The sequence below is a fragment of the Dermacentor andersoni genome, chromosome 4 (genome assembly GCF_023375885.2).
Source record: "Dermacentor andersoni chromosome 4, qqDerAnde1_hic_scaffold, whole genome shotgun sequence".
NCBI lineage: Eukaryota > Metazoa > Arthropoda > Arachnida > Ixodida > Ixodidae > Dermacentor > Dermacentor andersoni.
Genome location: NC_092817.1, coordinates 81,885,301 through 81,902,349, shown reverse-complemented (window position 1 = coordinate 81,902,349; position 17,049 = coordinate 81,885,301). Strand labels below are relative to the sequence as shown.

Here is a 17,049-nt window from a genome sequence, read left to right as displayed (position 1 = left end):
ATATCTTCATAAGTAACTTTAATATCCCCGTCAGATATATGGTAGTTATACTTCGGCACTGGTTTATAACTGTTACTTCGACTTATTGTGTCTCACATTCCCACAGTCCCACATTAAACAGCTAATAATCTTACGAATAGTTCTAACACGTCACATTAAAAAAACCTCTGAAAGAAGACTCGTTAGAAAAATGTAGAATTCTGCTTATCCCTTTTTCCTCATCTCCTCCAAAAAGAAAACAAGGAAAAAAGCAAAAAAACACAGGCAGGAAATATTTACATCAGAAAGGCGGAGAGGTTGACTGGAAGAGCTTTGCATATGGTCTGCTAACATGACAAGAAAGCAGAAGGATTGTAAATTCGGCTTTTAATGTGATTAGCATTAATGGGATACTTCACGCACTTTCCCGTATCTATCTATCTATCTATCTATCTATCTATCTATCTATCTATCTATCTGTCTGTCTGTCTGTCTGTCTGTCTGTCTGTCTGTCTGTCTGTCTGTCTGTCTGTCTGTCTGTCTGTCTGTCTGTCTGTCTGTCTGTCTGTCTGTCTGTCTGTCTGTCTGTCTGTCTGTCTGTCTGTCTGTCTGTCTGTCTGTCTGTCTGTCTGTCTGTCTGTCTGTCTGTCTGTCTGTCTGTCTGTCTGTCTGTCTGTCTGTCTGTCTGTCTGTCTGTCTGTCTGTCTGTCTGTCTGTCTGTCTGTCTGTCTGTCTGTCTGTCTGTCTGTCTGTCTGTCTGTCTGTCTGTCTGTCTGTCTGTCTGTCTGTCTGTCTGTCTGTCTGTCTGTCTGTCTGTCTGTCTGTCTGTCTGTCTGTCTGTCTGTCTGTCTGTCTGTCTGTCTGTCTGTCTGTCTGTCTGTCTGTCTGTCTGTCTGTCTGTCTGTCTGTCTGTCTGTCTGTCTGTCTGTCTGTCTGTCTGTCTGTCTGTCTGTCTGTCTGTCTGTCTGTCTGTCTGTCTGTCTGTCTGTCTGTCTGTCTGTCTGTCTGTCTGTCTGTCTGTCTGTCTGTCTGTCTGTCTGTCTGTCTGTCTGTCTGTCTGTCTGTCTGTCTGTCTGTCTGTCTGTCTGTCTGTCTGTCTGTCTGTCTGTCTGTCTGTCTGTCTGTCTGTCTGTCTGTCTGTCTGTCTGTCTGTCTGTCTGTCTGTCTGTCTGTCTGTCTGTCTGTCTGTCTGTCTGTCTGTCTGTCTGTCTGTCTGTCTGTCTGTCTGTCTGTCTGTCTGTCTGTCTGTCTGTCTGTCTGTCTGTCTGTCTGTCTGTCTGTCTGTCTGTCTGTCTGTCTGTCTGTCTGTCTGTCTGTCTGTCTGTCTGTCTGTCTGTCTGTCTGTCTGTCTGTCTGTCTGTCTGTCTGTCTGTCTGTCTGTCTGTCTGTCTGTCTGTCTGTCTGTCTGTCTGTCTGTCTGTCTGTCTGTCTGTCTGTCTGTCTGTCTGTCTGTCTGTCTGTCTGTCTGTCTGTCTGTCTGTCTGTCTGTCTGTCTGTCTGTCTGTCTGTCTGTCTGTCTGTCTGTCTGTCTGTCTGTCTGTCTGTCTGTCTGTCTGTCTGTCTGTCTGTCTGTCTGTCTGTCTGTCTGTCTGTCTGTCTGTCTGTCTGTCTGTCTGTCTGTCTGTCTGTCTGTCTGTCTGTCTGTCTGTCTGTCTGTCTGTCTGTCTGTCTGTCTGTCTGTCTGTCTGTCTGTCTGTCTGTCTGTCTGTCTGTCTGTCTGTCTGTCTGTCTGTCTGTCTGTCTGTCTGTCTGTCTGTCTGTCTGTCTGTCTGTCTGTCTGTCTGTCTGTCTGTCTGTCTGTCTGTCTGTCTGTCTGTCTGTCTGTCTGTCTGTCTAATCATGTCCGTATCTAACACCTTTTACTCCACCTTGGGTCACTGGGTGGTCCATGGTTTAATGGTTGGAGCACCGGGCTGCTGTGCTGAGGGAACATGGTTCGAAACCAACTGTTCGACCAACTTGGGTCACTGCCGCTTTCCAGTGAACCTCTTTGACGCCAACCTGGCTCACTGGGTATGTGCCACTGGTTATGCGCCGCTCTTAAATGAACCCATTTCACGCCAGCTTGGGCGACTGCGTGTGGGCACCTCATCAATTACAACAACAAAAAAATTCTCCAGTGCTGGGTGAAATCGAACCGGCGTCATACTTATTCAGATAATGTTGTTTGCACGTACTGTTAATTCAGACACGAGCCACACGCAGACCTCGCGTTGGCACCGCTAGACGGCGCGCTGTGTCCACAGGGCCTCCTCTCCACAACCGGAAGAAGGTGCCATTCTACCGCAAGGGCTCTGCGTTGTACGAGCGTATGGCCAATACAATGCCGCGCCCACGTCGATAACAAAGGCCCGTCTGCAGATGCAGTGGAAAGCCACCCTGATGTGACTTTCCTACGAAGTGGCCTTCGAAGTCGAGTTGAGTACTTTGCCATAAAATCGGGTCTGTGCGAGTGATCCAGCTGAACAAAGCAAGTTGTTTTGCAAGACCGGGCTTCAGAAAAAACAATTTCAAATTCAGGAGATTTTTTTTTCTACGAATAAAAAGAACAGAAAAGCGCTTTTCCCTCACTTATTTCTGCTCCACTTTCGTTTCCAATATTGCCGTCGCCTGCATGGTGAATTCGTTGATATTAAGCTAAGGCGAGGTTACTTTTTTTGAGACGCCATATAATTATACAAGGAGGGCACTCGATGTCTGATCGCAGAAGGCGAGGAAAGCCTTCGGCAGCCCATCGCCCAGCACAAGCCTTCCTGGGCCCGGTGACCGGAACGACGAGATGCAGACCGACTCGCCCGAACCACCGCCTCAGGCTGGTCAGGCTGTTGCGTTCAGGTCCGCCTCGCCAGCTAGTCAGCCCACGGCGGAGTCTGGTAAGTGTATATTCGCTAGCGGATCCCGACTCGGCGTATCCAAAAGCCATTGCCTTGCGAGTGATGTTGAAGCTGCAGAGATCTTTCTAACATCCTTCCGTCGTCGACCGACACATCGGTCAGCGCCATGTGGCAGGGGGCAGCGAAGGCGTTATTTGAGGCGCAGTCAGTGGCGACATGTCACGCGTTTATACAACTTCCACGCAGAGAGTGGGACTTGGCCTCCTAGGTGCCTTTCCCATAGGCTATCTTAATGAACCTTGCGTAGCCCCTGCTGTTTATAACCACAGCTGTCGTTTACAAGCGCTTATTGTAACCATTGTGCGTGCAGCAGCCCGTGGGTGCATATGTTTGCGTTGGACGCTGATACGCAGCTTAACAGAATGTGTTATAGCACACGACGTCCTAGGTACCTTTCAAACTCTCGGCGTATTTCATTAGCCCATAGCCAGTATTTGTGTCGGTGTGTAGCATTATTTACTTCCGGTAACCGCGTGTAAGCCCACCCTGTGCAGTCAGCTACTTTGGTGTCATGGTGCGTTAGCCAAGCCATATGGTTACCTATCTGCATCCATAAAAAAAGAAAGAAAAAAAAAACATTTAAATAAATTTTGTGGCCCTTCAATGCCATCAGAAATGTCTTGACCACGTGTTGACAAAGAACAACACGACGCGATTTAAACCTCGAAATACATACAGTGCGTACAACTGGATAATATTTTCGAGTCGCACATGACAATTTTTTTCAAGTGTAGTTAAACTGCATGAAAAGTTTACGAATGCTATGCGTAATGGCACTTCATTTCAACAACTCTCGAAGGCATATCAAGTTATAATTTAATTTGCAAATAAAGCCTAGATAATTTACAGATTTGTGAAAAGATCTGGCTCAGTTTGGGTTGCCCCAGGTTGTGATCAAAACTTGTGTTTGGAGCGAGCTCGTTGGAATGGGTGAGAAGGGTGGTTACAACTGTGTTTCAGGTTTTCTTTTTTTGCAAAACGTCCGTTGAGTCTATGACATGCACGGAAGAAACACAGCCGGAAATAACAAGTCTGTTTCGAAATCATTCATGATATACTTTTCATTTGCCTGGGTTTCTGCGCAGCATATCGGCAGAATGAAATTAACGTAAGCACGCATTACATTAGCCGGTAGACTGTAATGTAATCAGGCACTATTTTCTTGGGAGTGGCGGAGGCCTGTTGAGCTCGCACTACTAAATGCTCCTTTTAAGTGTCCTTAACATGTGGGACATGTTGTGGGACATGTGGGACATGTGGGACAGCTAACCAAACGAGGTTTGTTTTATGACAGACTACAGATAAATTTAGTTTCTCGGATGTGGCGCTGCAACGTAGCATCACAAATGCAAAATAGCAGAAAGCGAACACCGGTGAAGACGCAAACACGTCCCGCTTCGTAATTCCGTCTATTCCTGGGCACAGCATGTGGCTAACACCAAGGGAAATATTCTGCTACGATCACTTTCGGCGACAGGCACATTGAATAATGCGAGCGACTGCTTACGCGTGACGTCAGCATGCACTGCCAATGCGCTTTCGAACGCTTCACAACACGAGAGAGGGCGCACCGTACCACTGCAGAGCTGCTCGGGTGTGTTGTTTTCGAGTGTATCGGCCGCACTGCGGCTTCTGCTCACTGACTAGAGTTAACTACGGCCGCTTTAGGTAAAATAAATTAAAACGAAAGTGTGAAATGTTTTATTTTGTTATTAAATTGTGCTAGAACTCAGGTGGCTGCGAAACACCTTTTTGATTATATTTTAAAGCGACACCGGAAAAGCTTCTCCCGTCATGACGAAGAGGTCACAGCTTTGTGGCGAGCATGTCGTTCCGGCCGACGTGGGAGGAACCACTAGAGCAACGCGTTGTTCGTGGTGTCGCTGTCAGCTGCGCCAAGACGCTGTCACCGAAAGTTGTCACTTACACAAGGCAACACAATGAACTAGGTCATCAACACTCAACAAATATCGCCGTGGAACACCACGTGCGAGCCGTCGTTAAAAAAAAAAGTACTATAAACTACCATCCCGCTTGTCTCTACTACACTTCACCACCTACCGAACTCAGAAAGACGTGTTCGTTTAATCAATATGTATCGGGAACACCCACGGAGGAAAGAAGCAAAATAGGAGAGGCCTTGACGTCACGTTTTTGAAGTCGGAAATGTAGCCATGTTGGTGTGCCATCTCCCTTTGCGCCTCCAATCATGATTGGAGGCGCAAGCTGCGGCTCGCCGGAGCAGATAGGCGGGAGCTTTGAGCTTGCATTGCTACGAGCTGTCGGTAGTGTGTTCTGCCGACGGGGGTCACAACAGAGCTTACGAAACTTTTGTAGCAGTTTTAATGAAGCAGACGAGCTTCTGTGCTTTCCCGTGGCACGTTGAAGACGACGAAGAAGACCCACGCCATGATTGCTTGAGTGTGTTGCTGACTGACGACTCACAGATCCAACACGCAACTTTCAAGCTTACACACCACGCTCCAAAGTCAGGTTGTCTCGCGAGCAGAATTTGCTGCGAGAGAGACACGGGCCGAAAAAACCTACCTCACTTTTCAGAGGCCTAGAGCAGCAGCAAGAGCTTCAGGAGCGTGGTTGCTATGGCAACGTTGACGCTTGGAGTGCCAATCCCAGAAGTCCTCCGCGAAAAACAGCACGTGACTTCCGCCACACTTTCTCCAATACGACCGTGCTGGCTATGCTATGCTTTCCTTCCTCGATGGGAACTACCAACGACACCGTGACGTAAAATTGACGTAGACCGGATCTACGAAATGGCGCTGTTTATTTCCGGTAAGACAGCCAATCAGCGCGCGCCGATGACGAAGGCCTGGCCAAGGCGATAGTATCGCCGAAGGTTATTGTCGCAGAATACATCCCCAACTTTTCAATCCCAGCGTCGAATACCACAGCTCTCTATCCGAAAAGCAGTCCTTATAAAGGCTACAACGCCTTCAACATTGTCGCCAAACAGACAGTCTTTAGTCCTTAGGCTTGCGCTTGTTGGTACATAGTTATGACAGACGAAATGATGCGAGAAAAAAACTACCACTTAAACGCACGTAAAATGTAATGTCGCGAGCAAAAGTCCGGAAGCCACGGCATCAGCAAGAAATTGAAATATATTCAAGCGCAGCTCCGCTGCCTGGTATAGGTTCAATAAATTGTATTGGTCAAAGATACGCACGTAGGCGTGCACTCTTGATTTTCGCCGGAATTCTCAGGCTGCGAAAAAGAAATCGCAGCACCTTTGGTCCCCAAACATGTGCTTGTTACTGTACATACCGCTTGTGGTGTACATTTTGTGCGTCTCTATGGCCAGGTTCTTTTTCTTCTCCGTTTCATCTATTGTAGTAGTTTGTTAGTCCACGATATTCCGCAGGAAAAGTCGACTTGGAAAAAAAAAGTTGCCAATAAGAAACGAAGTATGGCTTAGGCATCAATTTTTATGCACACGACAGCACGAATGACAAGCGGCATACTTCGAATAAGGTATTCGGGAGTGTGCACAGAACGCGCATTTCGCTCGAATTACGGATATGTACAAGGCAGTATATAAAGCAGAAAACGAGCGCAAAATTTGCGATGCCAATGCACCCCGCAAACAAAGCTCAAAGCGGAAAGCTAAGGCACGGACTCAGCTGCAGGTTACGCTATTTTGCTGTGCCTGTTAACACCGTCGTGTATTTAATGCACGCAGATGGGCGCACCAGCTAGTCCACTATTTTTCTTGACCTATATATCACGCAGCTAGGCGCGACGAGAACCGGCGGCGGAGGCTCGTGCACGTGTATAAGGACGACGAGTGCAAATACGTCGCTGTGTTTGCGTTCGCCGTCAATGCATAGTCGCGTAGTAGCCGCAGCTTGAGTTAGGGAGCGCGAGGAAAGAAACCACATTCCAAAAGAAAAAGGCTGAGCCGCTGAGGGGGCGGCAAAACGGCGACGGCAATTTCGTGTGTTCGCGTTCGGTGCCCAAGCTCCGGAGTCATCACACCTTCGGAGGCGAATGCACACAGTTTTTATTGGAACACGACGCGCTTGAGAATTAACGGCTCCGTTATTTATGGTAGAACCACAGTAGTGTCGCAAATGTACGTATTGGTTCGTACACGCACCGCGCTTATTCAGAATTTGTGGTGTTCACGTTGGTGAGGTCGCGATGAAAACCATTGCAGCTGAACGGCCTCACCAGCTTCGGTCGTGTTGACCTAACGTTTTTCTTCATAGTGTCGCTTTACGAGCGCTGCACAGGGTTTGCTGGCGCATGTGCAGCAGGAATTTCAGCAGGCAGAGCGGAGCGCTGACGTTGTACTAGTTTGAGCCTATTGCATAACTTTTCCTGCACCCCGCCCCCCCCCCCCCCCAAAAAAAAAAAAAAATAAAAAAGAAAATACGCAACATGTTTGTTCAGACTTGGCTTTACGAGGTCTATTGGCTACGCAAGGCCGAAGAAACGACGGAACACAATCACCTAGTGCAACTGGCGGCTTGCTATGCCTGCTGCTCCCGACCTGACCGGCACATGCGATTACATTCACAGCGCAACCGGTCCAAGCTCCTCCGCTCCCGGTGCCTAGTCGTTAAACGTTGTGAGAATAGTGCCGTAGTGAAGCTAGTTTGTAATTGAATGCCGTCATGGTAGCATTAATACTATGCTCAGTACCTAATATCAGAAAATTACCAACGTTGTAAATATATGTAATAATTGAGGTTTGCGACGCAAGCTTTGACAAGCTTAGGAACCAATAAGTGAACCTATATAGTGCTTCTAAGTGGCGACCTTCTTACATCGCATTCATATTGTCTAGGAACGTGGTCGCATGCAGACAGTAATTAGGCGATGAGGAGAGATACGATAATGACTGAATAAGTAGAAATAAGCATCGTCACGCGACGTCCAATGCCGCCATAGTCTCATGCTCCTTATGGTGAGAATTTGTTTTGTGTATTCTACACAGGAAACATTCTTTTAGGCTGATTGTGGACTTGCTTAAATAAAACATATACACTTGGACGCTTTCCGGGACCCAACAATGTTGTTGAAGGGTCCCGAGCGATACAAACAGCATGTAAAAATTTCAGTTTGAATGTGCATGTGAAACAAGTGTGTGTCTTTCTTGGACAATTGATTATACAATTAAGATTATGGACATGCATGAATATTCCATACAGCAAAACTTCTTGCTTATCATGTACGTTCTGATTCTGCCTTCCAGAGCTGGACTTGGTGAACAGCTTCGTAAGTCGAGACATCCTGAGCGCCGGCACTCAGGGCAATAGCGAAGGGAACGACGAGGCTGCCATGGCTGTCATCATGAGCCTGCTGGAAGCGGACGCCGGACTTGGCGGACTGGTGGACTTCAGCGGCATGCCGTGGCCTCTACCTTGAAACACCTATTTGCGCTCCTGTTTCCGCGGACTCTCGCGAGTTCTGACCGTAGAGCAGAGAAGAACGTACCGCCTGTGGCATGCACCAGAAGTCACTACCAGTCAGTATTCACTCCAAAGCGCGTGCACTCCAGCACAGATCACGGAACCGCGCGCCGCACAGATTGCGTCCAGCAAGAAACTTTTCTAGGAGCTGACGTCCACTCATCCAGTGCTGTTCGCGGCCAAACACGTGGTGTGTCGTCGTTGAGTGCTACCTTTCGTATTGAGGCTGTCCGTGCTTATTAACACCAAGTTCTGCTTCTACAGCGACGCCGGTTGTGCTCCCCTATCCCCCCCTCCCTCCTGTCCACAGACTTGACGCTGGGCCACGTTGCTCGGCCGGTTTGTAAGCAACGTTACCACATTTCGAACCACTTGCTGTACATTCCCTGAATACATAAACGCACATTTTTGCAGTTACGGCACACAAAGTAAAATAGATTACCAAGCATCGTTACGAAGTTCTGCATCGTCAGTACGCTGTTAAACAAAATTACAGCCTTTGGGTCGTATCTTGCCACACAGCGATAATCGTCATCTCTCTTGTTCGCATTTCCTTTCTTTAAAGCTGCGAGTCGGCTACTTCCAAGTCACGAACCGCATGCGCGTGATCAGCATGACAGAGCATTCTCGACAGGCAAGTAGCGAACGCAGCGTTTTCAAGAAAGGAAACGCAAGCAAGGCAGATGACGGTTATTGTTGTGTGGCAAATGTACATCCCAGAGGGTGTACATTTGTTTAAGAGTCTATTGAGATGTTGCTTGCTGTTGGACTTATCCCCATTTGTTGTTGATGTACATTACTCGGAAAACGGGCGCCTTTTAGGGTTTGATCTCCTCGTCCTGGTGTTGCTCCCTTTGCAAGGCTTCAGCGGATGCATATTATACGAGTACTCGAGTGCGCGTGGTCTCATTCGGGCTTTGATCGACGCACAATTAGTAGTGATTTATATAACACTCTGTAGGTATCACGTCATATACGAAGTCGAGATATCGCCGCAGTATTTGCTACATTATGTGAACTGTGATATTACGGAATATACTAAAACATCACTGTACTTGCGGCAAATATGAATAAAGCTTCAACAGAGCTGTAATTTGAGTCACGTCGCATCAAAACGGGCGTAGTAGAGGTTTCGTGTTATATATATACTAGAACGGGGCATCGTGCAGGCTTTGTTCGGGCCACGAATCTTGACACGTGTACTTGTTTGTACACGTGTCAAGATTCGTTGCCAACATTGTCAAGTGTACCGTTTTGCTTTCTTCACCGTCACTACCACGTGACAATCCTACAAACATCAGTGTAATAATTTGCGTTTGAAGGCAAGCAAAAAGGGAAATGAAGTCATCTGTCAGTGGCACTGGGTTCACCATAAGGTGCTTCGTACGGTGGTTTTGTATTGAAGAAAACAGTGCAGCTGAATGATATTTGATAGTGCATAACAAGAGCCCGTGGTAAGTGCTACCGAACAATGAATGGTCAAATTTGCGCACATGCGTATTACAATCGAGGGCATTACAACAGGTTGTGACGAAGTTTTGCTCGTAGTCCATCGTATTCGAGTTATTCTTATTTTCCTGTTCAAACCGCCCCCCCCCCTCCCCCCCGTGAAGGCACATATATCAACGTTTGTGTTGTCAGCACTCCCTGTTGTACAGTTGCGGGATTACGCTTCCTTGAACACCTCAACAAACGGTACAGTAAAACAAACTCTTTGTTGAAACACATTCTCAGTAAAAAGTTCAAGCGATTTTCATATCACGAACAAGTGACCAAACAAACCAAGGTTTATGGAAATCGTAGTGTCGCATGTCCCATGAGGGTAACGCTGGGTCCAAAAGACACGGAAACGCGTCTGCCATTGTACATTCCGCGCATCTCATGGGCCAAGATTCGTAGCGCTGAATTTCCGTTCCAGTGATTCTTGTTCCGCGAAGCAAGATAACGTTCCAATTAGTAATACGCCAGTAATGTGCAAAGCCTGGGCTTCGCTGCACAAATATGCTCCTAGTGTTGCCTCACGTTTAGGAGAGCTTTACCTGGAGAATGCTAACCTGCGTCCGTATAAACGCAGCAGTTGTTTTGATCTGAATTCACTGAACAGTTCTTGATTATATTTATTTTGTTTGAATGAACAAGTTAAAATCTACTGGCTGTTTGCAGCAGACTTTCTGTTTTGGCCATACTTCTTTTTAGGAAAAATGCCGTACATTGAAGATACTGAAATAAGAAAGCAGTTCTGTAAATTATATCTATTGGAAAGTGTAAAGCAGACAATAATGATGCATTTATTATACGCACACCAGTGTCAGCAATAAAACTAATTGGTGTTTACGACTTCAGCAGCAGTCACGTAAACAATGTGATGATTTCACGTAATATATTAACCAATACATAATAATTGTGCGCTTTAGATTATTTAACAGACACAGTTTAAAGAATCGCGACATCTGATTTTGATGCCGACTTAACTTGAAATTTATCAATCTTGAGCAAATTACCGCCATACGTTCTAGCCCTGCTTCCAACAGTCGATAAAATTCATCCCTTTATCTTAAATGCTACAAATTTAGTTTATATCGGTTCATTAGTTATTTGTTGAGAGTATCTTTTAAATGTTTTACTTGTATTTAAATAGCGAGGGCGGGATTTTCCACGTGCTGCAGTTTCCTCATATCCTGGCCTCGACATGTGAAATGCGATCGTAAAATATCCGTACGGTACACAGGGGTATGGAGCTCCTCTTTCGTGTGTGTGTGTGTGTGTTTGTTTTCTCTTTAGTCGAACAGTTCGCCATCAGGCATATTATTGTTGAATAAATGCGTGCAGTCCTTTGTGAAGAGGCTTCATGAGTGGCCCGTTGAATAAATGCGTGTAGTTCTTCTCTGTGAAGAGGCTTCAAGAGTGGCCCGTGGAACCTATCCGCCATATTTAACTGTTGGTTGTATGCGGGCTGTCGTCGTAGCCTGTGTAACCTCCAAGCACTTTCTCTATTGTGGCCTTTGCCCCCGGACACAGCCACAGCAGACAGCGAGCAGCCACTGTAGACGAGGGGGCAGCCCACTTTGGGTCCTTCACGCGGTTTTCAGGGACCACGAATAATCTCACTGCACCGCGAGATGCGTCGTTACAACGCGACCGTTGCTAGCTGCAAACTGCCCCTACTTTCGCCCGTCACGATTCCATGCTCTTCTAGGTTTGAGGATGCACTTTCTGCAGTGTGCGTTTCACCGAGACGGACAAGATGGAAGCGTGGGAGCTTGTCAGAAGAAATAAAAACAGTCATCGCTTTGAATTCTGGCATTCCATGTCAAGTTTGTTGCGATGACAATTGTATGGGTACACGGGGCGATTTTCGCCATCTTCTTCGCCCGTCGGCATTGCCGTGAGGCTCCGCGTATATTTAGGTATATGTATTACCCATGCCGTATATGGAGGTTATATTGCTATACTCTTCGATCACTAAGGTTGCTCGTGCCAGCTCTTACGTTTTTGACTAAATTATTCCCGGTAATTTTGAGAATGACAGCCAGAAAACAAATGTCATGAAACATAACATTCACAGCGCACGTGTTTTATCTCAATTATTATCAAACTATGAAGATATTTACAGTGCAAAAAATTATCAGTGTTCAAACCTGAAAGTGATGTAATTTTACTGGTGCGACTTTTTACGGGCAGCATAGTCGCACCTGTACGATGTCATTACAGGCCGTACAACGGCGTGTTAAAGCTTTTCAGGGGGCCATAACTTTTGGCGCACCCACGTATGTCGCGTTCGCTTTAATCGGATCCACGTATACTTAGAACACCGTGCGAGAAACTTCCAAGTGCAGCGCTACACCCAGCTATCGCAGTCAGTGCTTCGCCCTTTGGACGAAGCGGCCATATTTTTTTTTACTTGTCTGTCAATGTAAATAAGACTTATCTCTACATGCCAGCCCTGCTTCACCTTTATGTCATGCGAAAGACGTGTCAGCAATGTTTAACGTAGCCAGCGCTAATTGCGCCGTGGCGTTTTTGGAGATAGTTCTGTAGGTACCAGGAACCCGAGTTACGTGCTTTACTCATGGCCACATTTCTTTTGTCTGCATTAAAATGTTCCGTGCTGAGTGAAGGAGACACAGCGAACAAACCGAAAAATTTAAAGAAAATTGTGAAAGAGAATTATGAAAAACTAACGAAAAATATGCACATCTCGCGCACTGTGATAATCATATCGGAAAGCGTATTGTGCGTAGCAGGCTGTCGCATCCCTTGGGCTTTCGGTAAGTGTTATCAGACGCCGCAAGGTGTCCACGTAAGGCGGGCGCGTGTGTGATGACAGCAGCAAGACAACGACACTGTGACGGCGATGGTTTAACGACTGATTTGTTGTGCTCCTACATATAAACGTTACGTTGTGTTCTGTTACGACATGTGCCGATCCCGGGCGCGGTGCAGTGTCACACAGCGTCCCGAAGCGCTGGCTGCCGAGAACGAAGGATGGGGGCAACTGGCACGCTCCCGCTTTTGTAGGTAACTTGTTGCCATGCGACGCACAAGGCGCCGGTGAGGGACAGCGGTAAATTTGGCAATTATTCACACATTCTATTGTTACGTCTGTGGACTAATGCAAACTGGCGCAGGCGCTCGCGCTTTTCTTAAACGGTTGTTACTGTGTGACATGACGTAAGCGCCAATCGTTCAAAGCGCTAGTTGGAAAGAGAGAAGTGTGGAAGCCTTTGGGGTCTTATAGGTAGACTATCGGACTGAGTGCTAGGGGGACATTTTGAACGAAATCCCATCAGACATATAATTTCATTTTATTGAAGAGACCAGAAAGGAAACCTGACAGGAACCTAACGACCGCGAAATGCCTGGTATGAGTGAAAATATGCTTCGCATTATAATAAGCGCGTACGTATTTTTTTTCAGGCAGTTTCTCTGTCTGGCTGAATTGTTTACGATATTCAAATAGTCATATTAAGCTGCGTGTATTGCTGAGTCAATGAAGTAATCGACTGCTTCGATTCGTAGAATTTTAGGCTTATATTACAAAGTAAAATCTGGTACTGCAATAGTTCAGCCACCACAGGAATCATGGGTAGTAAATCAATTTTTCAAAGATTGGACATTGATTTGTCGATGAGGCACTTTGTCGCTTTTTTAATGGCTATTTATGATGCAATTCTGTTGCGTGCTATAGTACTACGTTTATATATATATATATATATATATATATATATATATATATATATATATATATATATATATATATATATATATATATATATATATATATATATATATATATATATATATATATATATATCTCCGCTCGAGGAACTTTACGAGCGTGGAAGAAGCCCGCGAATACAAACAAGAACACTTTTATGTAGCAGGCATTGGAAAACAGATAGCTGTATCGGGTGTTTTTCATGTTGCTCTACAATATTCTGGTTGACACGTTTCATATAATTATAATAATTAGGAAGTTTGTTCACTAATTAAGACTTATTATCTAGTTAGGCGAAATGCAAAAAAAAAATAATCTGAGTATCTCCAAGCAACGGCAAACAACTTTCCCTAAGTTCGGTCCAGCTACGTGGCACTTGCATATTCTTAATGTTTGGCTCAAGTTACGTGGGACACTCTGTACATTTACAATTGTTGGCGATCCGCAAATTTGCGGTGAAACAAACTTCCGGAAGGTTATATTATAAGAACCTGCAGGGTCGCACGAAGCCAGAAGTACGAAGTTTAGGCAAATCCACGTATATCCCATCATTCCTAAGCCCATTCCTATGACATTTGCAAGTCACGCATACAGAAGTAACAAATTTCTCTGCGGTGTCTTTATCATAAAGCTGTGTGCGTGGAGCCACTGAGCCTCCTCTCTCCGGCACATATCTTCCTGATGCCATCGACATGCTTCCGCCTATCTACCAGCTGGGTCCTTCTGCGCCTTTATTGCTTCCTTGAAAGTTCTCTGCCTGGCCTATTACTACAACCGTGCCAAGCGTAAAATGCAAGCGAAAAACCCACGTGCCAGCATTAACTTATACTTCGTGCTCGAACACATCTCTTGCTGCTACGAACAGCGTCGTCATATCTACCCTGATGACTCGATCTGTGACCACTAATTGATGTGCCATAGCAGTGTGAATTCCATCAAAAAGAGTCAACATTTCCGCGAATCTCAGCCACAGGATCTCTTCCGTTGCCACGGAGCTGGCAGCACTGCAAGCAACATCCACTTAGCTCTTGAAGCAAACCAGTGAGCCTCTGGGTCATCTGTACAGACTCACATACTGCCCCGTCATCCCTGAAATTGCCACGTGCCAGCGACTAGATCATCTACGACATCTACTGCTTACACACCGGAGACTGCGGTGTCAAGCACAGCTTTGCTCTGCAGTGGCTTTCCTTCTCGCTTGGATGCTGTGAAATGTAATGATCGCCACCTTCCTCAGCTTGATTCCTTTGCTTCGTTTATCCATCGCTTGCGTTACCGCTTCGCGTGCCTTGTATTTGTGCAGTCTCAAAACTGCTGTCAATATGTAGTAAAACTGTGTCAGGCCAATATGTAGGTAAATGGAGTTATGCCGCATTACATAAACGCCATACGTACTGCTGAAGGGAAACCAGCGTTCTCGGAGAGAGTAGCGATTTGAATATTCATGCTGTTTATGCGTGGATTGGGCGTTCCTTTGTCTATCGTAGCTCACGAAGCGACGGCGCCTACATGACCTTGCAGTGAACTTTGACGATCCTTGCTATTGTTAGCACGCGGCTGTTGGACAATTCTGGCATCAGCCTTTAGCCCCAAATGCCGAACATTCTCGCGAACCGTGTTTTCGCAAAAAGCAACACACTGACGTGGGCCCGTGATTTATTCTTCCGTAACGCACAATAACTGCGCTCGAAATAGCTTCTACAAGAGTCACTAATTACGGTCACTCATCTTGTCAAGCACGTTCGGCGAGGTTGTTCCCGCGCTTTCAATAAGTGACGAAAGAGCCGGGCCACGTTACGTTACATAACGGCGTGTTTTCTCCTCAGTCCTTTCTGCAGCCGATGAATGTTTTCCTACACTGCTATCAAGAGCCGGAGAAAGGATGGACGCACGCACGCACGCACGCACTAGTGTCTCGAAGTGTAAGAGCCACGAAAAAGAGTTTCGCGCATTAGATTTTGCAGTGTATCGCCCAGTATCAGCCACGCGATACGTATGGACTCTCGCATTCCATATGATCTGCAACACGGTGCCCGTGGTCGAAGTGGCCGACATACGAAAAATTGGAGAGCAACACAGCGTTCCCTTCAGTAGTATTAAATGCGAAGCATTTCTTGACGAGCATTTGCGACTTTCAGAGCATCCATCTAGCCGCCTACGTCTTGGTGCTCTCATGGTCGTTTCGTTAACTTGGTATGTGCCAAAACTACGCCACTTTATACCGTTACGCTCCATCTGCCACACACCAATTACGCCACATGGGCATGCATGGAACGAGTGAATAATGAATCACGTTAGCGCTCTCGTATGAATCTAACTAGCATTTTGAGACGGCTGGTGCCTACGTCACGCCGGGTCAGGTCGCACAGCAACAATTTGCTGATAAAATCGAAAGCGCGCCCGCAGTTTCTCCCTACTTTAACCATGTGGGAAGTACCGCTTTGTCACGCTGCGGGGCATTTTACCACTTTTGGAATCGGCCCCCAGCTGCAACGGAACGGGATGTAACGTTTCGTCGTCAATATCCAACAAATCGATCGTAATACCGTCCTCGTCGTCGTCGTCGTTGTCGTCGTCGTTGCCCCCATCGTCAATCTGACGTCGTCCGCCACCGTGCCGTCCCCTGGCCATTGTCGTCACACACAGATTCGCGTCAAAATCGTGTTTGACATGTACACTGCCGCGCGAACATTGTGGCGCCTACTGGCAACACTTTCCAGCACTCCAAACAAGGACACGGGCTCTGGGAGTGTAGAAACGCTCCGCCCGACTCTACCTCGGACAAGTGGGAGACGACCCTACGAAGCCCGCTACTCCAAGACCAGCAATGGGCCGTCCAGCAGGCCCGCGCTGCGGCTGCCAGGTACTGCCTGTCAATCCCTGCGTGGGAAACGCCCACTGCGCGCCGACGTGCGGCCTGCAGGATCTTCAATAAAGTTTATCCAATCCAATCCAAACGAGGATAGATAGCCAGGTTCCAGCGAAATGCATGCTTCCTATAATATTGATTCCCACAGTGCGTGGGATGTGCATTATTTATTGAATGGTTAGTATATTATACAGAGTCATGGCTATTGCTACAGGAAAAGCTACCCCCAACAACAACAACAACAACAATTTGGTTGGCTACGACGCGAGTGCAGCCGCAGAATGCGACTGTCGCTGTAGAGATTCTTGATGTGCTACTGCACTGGAACCTTCGCTAAGCTGCGCGGTTCCTCGAAACAGTGTTGAACTTTCCGGGACACGCGTCACGACGATGATGATGAGTGGCATCCGCTTTGAAACGCGGCGGTGACAAATAATCACCTAGCCTGCTTGATTTAATCTGCTATGGTAACATGTTTTTTATCTAGCATTTTGTATACATCTCCTTAATCTTTTCTTTCCTTCACAATCTACCTTGCACCGCTAGCTATGACTGTATGAGATCCAGTCGTATCAATCTCTTCCCTGCTTTTTTCCCGCCAGTACTGTAAACGTATCTTGCTTATCTCGACTACTGCCCTGCTGACGCTTCCGC

At 46.7% G+C, this 17,049-nt stretch overlaps 1 protein-coding gene across 1 annotated transcript in view; it reads left to right on the top strand.

The window, feature by feature from the left end:
- Nucleotides 1-11,144, top strand: part of cyc (basic helix-loop-helix ARNT-like protein cyc) — a 107,695-nt gene extending 96,551 nt beyond the window's left edge. The window contains exons 15-16 of the mRNA XM_050183307.3: nt 2,687-2,852; nt 8,092-11,144. Of these exons, the coding sequence (XP_050039264.1) occupies nt 2,687-2,852; nt 8,092-8,264 (339 nt within the window). The 3' untranslated portion in view covers nt 8,265-11,144. The remainder of the gene's footprint in view (nt 1-2,686; nt 2,853-8,091) is intronic.
- The last annotated feature ends 5,905 nt before the right edge of the window (nt 11,145-17,049 follow it).